General features: G+C 47.8%; 1 protein-coding gene across 2 annotated transcripts; it reads right to left on the reverse strand.

Moving 5' to 3' along the window:
• Window positions 1–281: 281 nt before the first annotated feature.
• GNPNAT1 (glucosamine-phosphate N-acetyltransferase 1) lies at window positions 282–9,753 on the reverse strand. 2 transcript variants are annotated; one of them, XM_014520499.2, is made up of 6 exons: window positions 9,019–9,753; window positions 7,016–7,212; window positions 6,320–6,382; window positions 5,501–5,628; window positions 5,175–5,236; window positions 282–1,960 (listed from the first exon to the last, which is right to left on the reverse strand). In XM_014520499.2, exons 1-6 carry the CDS (start codon window positions 9,693–9,695, stop codon window positions 1,813–1,815), a joined length of 1,275 nt encoding a protein of 424 aa, XP_014375985.2. In that variant the 5' UTR covers window positions 9,696–9,753; the 3' UTR covers window positions 282–1,812. The 2 variants fall into 2 exon arrangements, with proteins under 2 accessions (XP_014375985.2, XP_006024924.1); XM_006024862.3 differs by having other exon boundaries at window positions 295–1,960; window positions 9,733–9,753.
• Window positions 9,754–9,759: the final 6 nt, after the last annotated feature.

Below are 9,759 nucleotides of genomic sequence, written 5' to 3' on the forward strand. Positions count from 1 at the left end.
GCCATGCTGCTCCCTTCGCACTCTCTAACTCTGCTGAGGGTCCAAGCCTGTTTAGGTCTTCTAGTTTATCTAGTGTAATACACCCTGTTTACAGTGAGATGCAATTCAGCCTTAATTATAACGCTAAGGAGCAAAATCCATTGCATTCATCCAAGGTGGTACATGACAGGCGTATGCCACCAGTGCCTGTGCCCATTCAGATGCTCGTTCACACTCACTAACTCTGCATTCTATCCTGTTCCCAAAGACGGGCATGATAGAGCTATAAGTTTTCATGGCAGCCCGTGAGCCCAGCCCTGCCTCCCTGGGCAGCAGAGTTCAGTGCCACAGGTTAACGAGCCAGGGCAGTGGGTGATAACTATAAAAGAAAAATATTTGGCAGTCTTCGTTTATTTTAGCTTAAACATTTTTTAATAAAAAAAAACAAAACAAAAACCGAACAAAGATCAATCAATAAATAAAACCTAATCACCATCAAGGAAACGACATATTAAGTAGAGAGTACCATCAGTCACATTAAATAGAAGCCCCACAATTTAAAGTAGTCTTCAACGCTGCAATGAAAGAACATTTTGTAAGCCTAATTGTTCACAAACAAGACTAGCTGTTCTGTTGTAACCTTCATGTACTTATAATGCCCTATTCATAACACGAAGACTTGTCACTCTTCACACAAAAGTCCCTGTTGAAACAAAGGGGTTTGCATTTCTTTTCTTTTTTTTTCTATCAGTGGCAAAAAGTGCTAAAAATAATTTATCCAACGTTAATAGCAGAAAAGGCGAGCCAAAGCAGCATCAAGCCTTTGGTACCAGGATTTGGGATTTCTTTACAAAATATGCACAAGCAGTTAGCCTCAAAGACTGCAGACCCGGCCCAGTGGAATTCAAGTACAGCAAGTCAGTCCGACTGAACATGTCACTGCCTTTTCAGAGGCAGGAGTTAAACTCCTGTCCTCGAATGACATTACAGCTAAGCAGAATAGAAACAAGGATAGTCTTACCAAAGATAGGAACGGTTTTACACTTTAGGCAATTATAACTTCGGGTTTGTTTCACAGATTAATAACTCACCGCTGTGAAAGCTTCAGGGTAGTCACTACAGGACAGGGCTTGAATTCGTATTCATTTAGTTGGCTATTGGAATACACTGTATATTTTTGGAATATCAACCGTAGCAAAACCAGTAATTATCTACAGTACGCAACCTGCACTGAACAGATTGCAAGGGAAGCACATAGTTGAATTTTGGGAAGATGGTGCCTAGGAAGCTTTTTGTACATTCATGTCACCAGCATTTAGAGTCACGGTTGAAGTTAAACTAGTACTATTCTGCTTTGCCGTTTGTGTAATACAAAGCGTCCCTATACAAGTTACATTTTCCCCAGGCATGCGCAGGCAGAAGCCCAACCCCGCTACCTGCACTTTGACTACCAAGGAAATAAGCGCAAAACGTTAGAAAAATACGAGACAAGAAAAAATTTGAGATAAAAATATATACCTTTGGTTAAAAACCATCCCCTTTATAATAGTCTCTCATAACCCAGCTAAGAACAAAAAAAGCTTCACTCAGACTGAACAGTAGTAAAATTAGTTCTAACCAGCTCATCTTCCCACCCCAAAGAAACCTTCTACAATGTCAGTAAGGTTGCAGGTTTTGCACAATTTGTTGTCCAGCATCTATAAGGGTCACTGTATTTGCAGCAAAAAATTATTTTAATTTTCCACCAAAAAAAAAAAAAGAAAAGAAAGAAAAAAGGTTGTATGTAGCGCAGGATCTTCCACCAAGTCTTTACAAAAGATGAGCTAGAAGTTCTTAATCGAAAAACCGCTGAAACATGTACTTTTCTTCAGATACTGAATATCCAAACTTCTTATAGAAAGCCACGTTTTTTGGCAGACACTCCAGAGTAATTTTGTAACAGTTCAGTCTCTTACTTAACAATGTAAGGGTAGACATTAAGCTGAAAAGAGACAAACACACCCAAACAACAGTTATTTAAAACAGCACTGCATCCAGTTAGCCTTTAATTCTGCAGGAGGAACACTAAACACTTCATACTACACACGTATACTATTCACGGGGAAGCCCATGGTGCAGCACGAGGGCCAAGGTGGGGACCACATGCAGCAGTGGGGGGCGAAAGGGGAGTGCAGCTTGGGGGCCTATGGCTAGCACTAGTGCGGTTCCCCTGGTGCGGCCTGTGTTGCCTGCGGCTCCTGACCCCTTAGAAGTTGGACGGCCATGTATTTAAAAAATAAAGTGTTACTCCCATGAATTAAACAGATTAATTATTCACATGGAAAATGTGGAGTATTCATTTCATCATGCTTAGTGCGCATTTGTAATCAGTCATGTTTAACATGGGATGGAAATATATCATTTGAGTAGATACTCTTAACCCTACGGTACTGAAAACTTTACAAAACTCCTGTTCTCTTCCATCTGCCTTGGATGATTATATAGTAGACTGGGTAGCAAACTGGCTCAAGGACTGCACTCAGAGAGTGGTGGTGGATGGGTCGGTGTCAACCTGGAAAGATGTGTGCAGTGGAGTCCCCCAGGGCTCAGTTCTGGGGCCGGTGCTGTTCAACATCTTCATCAGTGATCTGGATGAGGGGGTGGTCTTATTCGACCGGGAGGGATGTGGGCAATGGGGTCCCCCAGGGCTCAGTCCTCGGGCCTGCACTGTTCAATATCTTCATCAGTGACTTGGACGAGGGGGTACAAAGCACCCTGTTCAAATTTGCTGACAACACTAAGATGTGGGGGGAAGTGGGCATGCTAGAAGGGAGGAACAGGCTGCAATCGGACCTGGACAGGTTACAAGGGTGGGCGGATGAGAACAGGATGGTTTCAACACTGACAAGTGCAAGGTGCTGCACCTGGGGAGGAAGAACCAGCAGCAGACCTACAGGCTGGGGAACTCCCTTCTCATCGGTGCAGAGACAGAAAAGGATCTTGGAGTCATTATTGATCCCAAAATGAACATGGGCCGACAGTGTGGGGACGCGCTCAGGAAGGCCAACCGTACCCTGTCATGCATCCACAGATGCATCATGAGCAGGTCCAAGGAGGTGATCCTCCCCCTCTATACAACACTGGTCAGGCCGCAGCTGGAGTACTGCGTCCAGTCCTGGGCGCCGCACGTCAGGAGGGATGTGAACAGCATGGAGAGGGTCCAGAGGAGGGCCACCCGCAAGGTCAGGTATCAGCAGGGCAGGCCCTACGAGGAGAGGCTACGGGACCTGAACCTGTTCAGCCTCCACAAGAGAAGGCTGAGGGGGATCTGGTGGCCATTTACAAACTAGTCAGGGTGGACCAGCAGGCATTGGGGGAGTCCCTGTTCCCCCAAGCACTACCAGGAGCGACAAGAAATACCGGTCACAAGCTGGCAGAGGGTAGATTCAGACTAGACATCAGGAGGCACGACTTCGCAGTCAGGGCAGCTAGGACCTGGAACCAACTTCCAAGAGAAGTGGTGCTGGCTCCTACCCTGGGGGTCTTTAACAGGAGGCTGGATGAACACCTCTCCGGGCTCGTTTGACCCCAGTGCTCTTTCCTGCCCATGGCAGGGGGTCGGACTTGATGACCTGCTCAGGTCCCTTCCGACCGTACCAACTATGAAAGTATAAGCACCCTGTCCAAATTTACGGATGACACTAAAATATGGGGTGAAGCTAACACCCTGGAGAGGAGAAGCCAGATCCAGGCTGTCCTTGACAGGTTGGGGAAGCAGGCAGACAGCAACAGGATGCAATTCAATAAGGACAAGTGCAAGGTGCTGCATCTAGGGAGAAAGAATTGCCATCATACTTATAGGCTGGGGGGGGACCTTTTCAGCACCACTGAGGCAGAAAGAGATCTTGGAGTCACGGCTGACTCTGGGATGAACACGAGTCGTCAATGTGATGAAGCAGTTGGCAGAGCCAATCGCACCTTGTCGTGCACCCATCTTCACAAACAGGTCCACAGAGGTGATTCTCCCTCTCTACGCGGCACTGGTCAGACCGCAGCTGGAGTACTGTGTCCAGTTCTGGATGCCGCAGTTCAAGCAGGATGCAGACAACCCAGAAAGGGTCCAAAGAAGAGCCACTCGTCTGACTGGAGGCCTGCAGGGAAGACCCTACAAGGAAAGGGTAAGGGACCTTAACCTCTTCAGCCAAGACCAAGAGAAGGCTGAGAGGGGACCTTGTGGCGGTGTACAAATTCATAAGGAGAAAGCAACATGAAGTAGGTGATGATCTGTTCACCCCCTGGAATGACAAAGAATAATGGCCATAAGCTACTGGAGAGTAGGTTTAGACTGGACATTAGAAAAACGTTCTTCACAGTCAGGGTTGCCAGGAGCTGGAATGGACTTCCAAGGGAGGTGGTGCTCGTCCCATCCTTGGTGATCTTCAAGAGGAGACTGGACAGGTACCTGGCTGGGATCACGATCCCAGGTTTGGTGACCTTCTCTTGCCTGCCAAGGGCAGAGGGTCAGACTACCTGGCTCACCGAGGTCCCTTCTGACCCTGGAATCTGAATCTGGGCGTGAAGCAGCTGAGACAGCACAGGAAGAGAACAACACGCTGGACCCTGCTGATGCTGTATTTGCCATTGGTCTTTGCTATTTAGGCAACTGCCAACAGAAATCCTGCCTTGTGCTTCAATGACAGACTGTCTTTAAGGTCCAAAATTCTTTAAGACTTTAGCGAGTTTTTCCAGGCTCATCTGGAAAGCTGAAGCCCAGCAGTAAGAACACCGCTGGTTATACCTCATTTAGAAAAGGCTGTTCGTAAGCGGGTGAGGTGCAGGGAGAAGTGCTAGAAGGTATTGCTCTTTACTGGGGAAGGAGTCCAACTCGAGGGCATTTCCAGGATGGTAGCAGCACACGCCCAAAAGTGAAGACATTGATTCCAGCCACATTGTGACCGACAGACACTTGCTTTATCCTGTCCATACTGAGATTACAGCTGGTGAACCCTGACTTTCCACCAGCGTGATGATATGCCAGGGGTTTGCACGTGCACACCGAGATTAGACATTTACTCCACTTGGGTCGAGCTCTGGATCAGTATACCCTCTTCCAAACAGCTCTACCCCCTTTGTTAACAGACACTAGAAACCAGATGTGAAGAGCGGCTCCATACCTGCCTGGTGTCAAGAGATAAAGGATGTGAAGAAGTACTTACAGTTTGCCAAGCTGCTTTCCTCTGCATTCCCCACTGACCACAACATCTTCTATCCTGCCCCTCTGTGGGAACATGAGCGTGAGTTTAGTTTAATACAGGGCCCAAGTCAAGTTTCAGACAGAACAGACAAATGAATCTCTTCTCACATCAATTAACTATTTTGGCAAGTACTCAGAGAAGAGAGATCCTAAATTGCCTTTAAACTGCCTCAGCAGAACAGCCTGATCTAATTTTGCTTAATTTGCCAGTTAATGGCTAAAAACCTTACTAAGTACAATTAGCTTAATAGGAATACTTCTGGCATTGCAGGTTGCAGTAATACATACCTTTGCACACGAATGAGTGAATTTATGCTCTATAACCAGTGTTGCTGTAGCAACAATCTGCCCTAGATTTGTATCTTCCACGACAGTAATGTAGTAATCTCCAGATCTCTTCATGTGTTCAAAGGTTTCTGTGGAAACAGGATAGCAAGATAGGCATGTGCCAGGGTCCTCTGACTACACAGCTGTCAGTTTTAATGCTTAAAACCCAATTTGAAGGATGAAGTCCAGCTCAGAGCACTGCAGAATTCAACACCGCCATCCAAAAAGGTGACTGAGACTTTCGAAAAATGACAAGTAACACAATCCCAGTGTCAAAAACCATCAACCTCAAATTAGGATGCGAAGAGTGCACAGGGCTGGGGCAAAGCAGGAAACACATTCCCCGGGGTTTTAGCTGCCGAAGAGCTGCCCCTCTAGAACCAACGGTCTGTTAGTTCGATGGGCAGGCCCATGAAACAAACTCATTGGCTCAAGAGGAGCAAAAGCAAGTCCCAGCTTCGAAACGTCAGGGGTAACGACCACGACCGTGTGCCATCTTCCTCCAACTGGAAACATCCAGACATTAGGGAAGTTCCCACTTTGTCAACTCGGCAGTCCCCCGGGACAGACAAATCAGTGCCACAGTGGCCGTGAACTTTGCAAGTCACCCTCCAAAATGTTGAAATCTGCCTGGAGAGAGCTGGCTCACCCAACCCAGCTGACACTGTCCAGCCAGACCGCAGGTACAGAAGTCAAGGGGATCACATTTGCTGTCCACATCAGTATCTTCCTCTTCCCAGCCATCCCTTCTAAAACACCAAGAAACAGCGATGTACTCACTGATAAACTGCTCCGGGCTGACCGCTCCCGTTTCCGTCAGCTGACCCAGAACCTTAAAAAATCCTAGAGGAGGAAAGAAAGAAGGTATGCAATTAGCATCTCACTCCAGCATTTCCGGTGCAAACTTAAATGCCCAACCGATTAAACAAGAGCTGTACATATTTGGCAATGGAGTTGCACCCACGCAAAGGGAATAAGGAGATGCTCACAGGATCATGGGATTTTCCCTGATCACTTTGATTTCCCACCACACAAAACAGCTTAACCATGTCCCATGTAGAACGATGCTTCAGTACTGCACCGTGACTGATGAGAAGGGGACACAACGTCTCCGCACGTCACCGCATTCAAGTACATATTGAAGCGTGCACGTGCTGGGTGTGTGTTACTAAATTTGTAAGCAAACTTCAAATCTGCACCAGAAGCAAGGCAACTGCTTAGCATAATGAATTAAAAGCAAAACACAGCGTGATGGAAGATAAGGAGGCGTGTGAATTAGAACAAAGACAATCTAATGCCAAGTAACCGATTCACATTTTTATTGACTAGCTAAATAACTTAACTAATGAGCTGTCTTTTCAAATCCAATTTTCCCTATTTCAACCTAAAACATTTTCCACGTCATGTAACGCACGACAGTGAACAACCCTCATCCACAACAGTCATTCAGCAGTAGGAAACAGAACGGGACTCTACCTCTATTCAAATCAGCAGTGCAGAGAGGTCTCATAACTAATCCATCCCCTGGATCTAACGGAGAAATGGCAGGAGAAAACATTGCAGTGTTCTCGCTCCAGTCAAGCTCGTGAAGGATATTCGGGTCAAACATCGGCGTATCATCAGGCATCACAGCTGTGACAGGCATCATGGCTGCAATGGTTGCAACAGGTGAGCTGAAACAGAAATGTGCGTTCTGTAAGAAACACCACTGGGATGGATTCAGGATATATACCTTGCACGCCTGCTAACTGCACAGTAACAGGAGGTTTCCTCTCCAATGCAGGGAAAGGTTAATGAAATCTCGATTTGTATTTATTTTATCAGCAGCTGCACTATTTAAACTAGAGCCTGCCAGGATTTGGGGTTAAACAAACATGAAAAGCATACACTCCGAGGTTTTGTAATGCCTAAGTCCACTGAACAGCAACATTATTTTTGTGCCAAAGAAAAATGATCAATTTTTATATGGAATAAAGGCAACTGGAGTAGAGTTTGTATGGGATGCATAGCTAGGGAACTAGAGGTACCTACTTCAAAGAGGCTCCAGCACCCCGAAAAAGCTGTGTCACTGGCTCTCGAAGCTGTACAGACAGCAGTCTGGCTAAAGAGACATCTCTTTGCTGCTTTGGGCAATCTACTATCACTTTTTATGGAGAAGCATTTGCTCTGTCTGTGCAATCTAACTTGCACATTTACAAAAGCAAACACAGTCTCTACCAGGAGTAACCCTCACTGCCTCTTTAAACAAATAAAGTAAAGCTATCAAGGTTACAGTGTACCAACCGTCCCACCGCTGAAAAAGTAATGCAAAGGATTTGGTTTTTTATGTCTCAGAAAAAACAATGAAGGAAACCAGGGAATACATTTTGCTGATCTCTCTTGTAAGAGGCAAGTTATTCCAGCTCTTTGTGGCTTCTAACTAGAGTACCTGGCATGATGAACGAGAGCTTACCAAAGGAGTTTCTCAAGGTTCAATTCCTCCCTTGAGAAAGAGAGATGTACAAAGCTACCACTTTTCAAGCAGAGGTAGAGTTTGCTTCAGCGCATCCAAGAATGCAATAAAACTTATTCTGAATGAGATCCTCATTAATCCTACGAAAAGCATTTTTTTTCAAAACGTATGTCTTTGGTAGGAAAAAACCCTACTGAGTACGTTATCTAGGAGGCATCTGATGGACGCTGCAGCAGAGAAGGCTCTGATCAGACGGCAGCATTTGAGGTGCAACAGGAAAGCTCCCGCGGGTTTACAACGGCCTGCAGATACACACCCTTTTCCCAGCAACAGCGAGGTACGTAAATGCGAGTCCTGTGGTGTAGCTGCGTGCTGAGCAAATACCAATAAAGCCTCCACCCACCTTTATAACAAATAGGGCAGTACTGCACAATCCCCAGAACTTCTCCAGTGCCATTATATATACATACACGTCTCTCTCTCTATATATAGATAGATAGATGCACACACACATCTATATATAGATAGATCTATGTAGATATAGCTATAGAGCTAGATAGATCTCTCTATGTAGATATAGCTATAGAGATGTGTGTGTGCGTGTGTGTGTGTGTGTGTATGTATATATATATATATAAGGATCTCTCCATCCCATGTGAACAATCGGACTCCCTTGTGATCCTCATTAGAGAGATGGGGAAACAGCAGGCAAAGGGGTTACGTGGCCTCCTCGAGGACCCACAAACCCTGTGCCGCGCCGGGAAGGAGAATCCAGGTCTCCCGGCTCCCAGCTCTTCAGCTCCAAGGCACGTGGGTGTCTGCAGAGGAACGGACGCTACCACTACTAGTTTTTCACAAATTACGACGGGGCTGAACAGACTTAAGCCACCGTAGTTCGGGCAACAACCCCGGTACTTCGTGCAGTAGCTAAAGGCACATCAGATTAAGCTTCGACGGTCATCTCTAACTCCAGCTGGTGGATGGCCCCGATGCCGCCATTCGCCTCTCCTCTCGTAAGAAAGCTTACCCAGCACTCCCGGCTAATCGCACGCTAACAAAACCCTTCTCAAACGACACTCGCTGCAACACTGAAGCCAGAGGTAATCTGAGCGTGGCGTCAGAGACGGCGCAGGCACGCCGAGGACAGAGCGGCGTTTCCCAACCCGCGCGCCGCCGTTCACCCTCGACGACGTCCTCCCGACGGTGCCGCGGGGCTGCCACGCACGCAACGTCGGCACCCTCAGGTGTGCGCACGGGATCCAGAAGATAAACCCAGAGGTTTCCAATAAAGGTGCACCGCTGAGAACAAATCCGCGCGATCGCTTTCCTGTCGTCGAAACAAAAGGCTGAACACGAAGAGCTGGCCTTGCCCCAGGGGAGGGGAGGGGTGCCGCGAGGGACCCCGCCACGCCTTAGCCGGGCAGCGCTGTTTGACCAAGCCACCAACTCAGCTACGTGACTCAACCCTGCTCTCGTGTCTAGGCTCGGCCCTGCAGCCTGCGAACGCCCGGCTCGACCCCGGCTCCCGGGAACGGGCGACCAGAGCCGGCTCGCCCGCGGCATCCTCGCCGGGGGGAGAAAAGCCACGAAGCCACCGGCGCAGGCCCCTGCGCGGCCACAGCTCTGGCAGGACACAGGAGTCCAGCCGCCCCCCAACGCCTGCGAGTGTCTGGGACCCCACGCAGTGCCCCCCACACCTCCCATGCAGTGCCCTCACACCTCCCGTGCAGTGCCCCCATACCCGTGCAGTGCGCCCACCCCCACGTGC

The sequence above is a fragment of the Alligator sinensis genome, unplaced genomic scaffold (genome assembly GCF_000455745.1).
Source record: "Alligator sinensis unplaced genomic scaffold, ASM45574v1 scaffold358_1, whole genome shotgun sequence".
NCBI classification, from domain to species: Eukaryota; Metazoa; Chordata; order Crocodylia; family Alligatoridae; genus Alligator; species Alligator sinensis.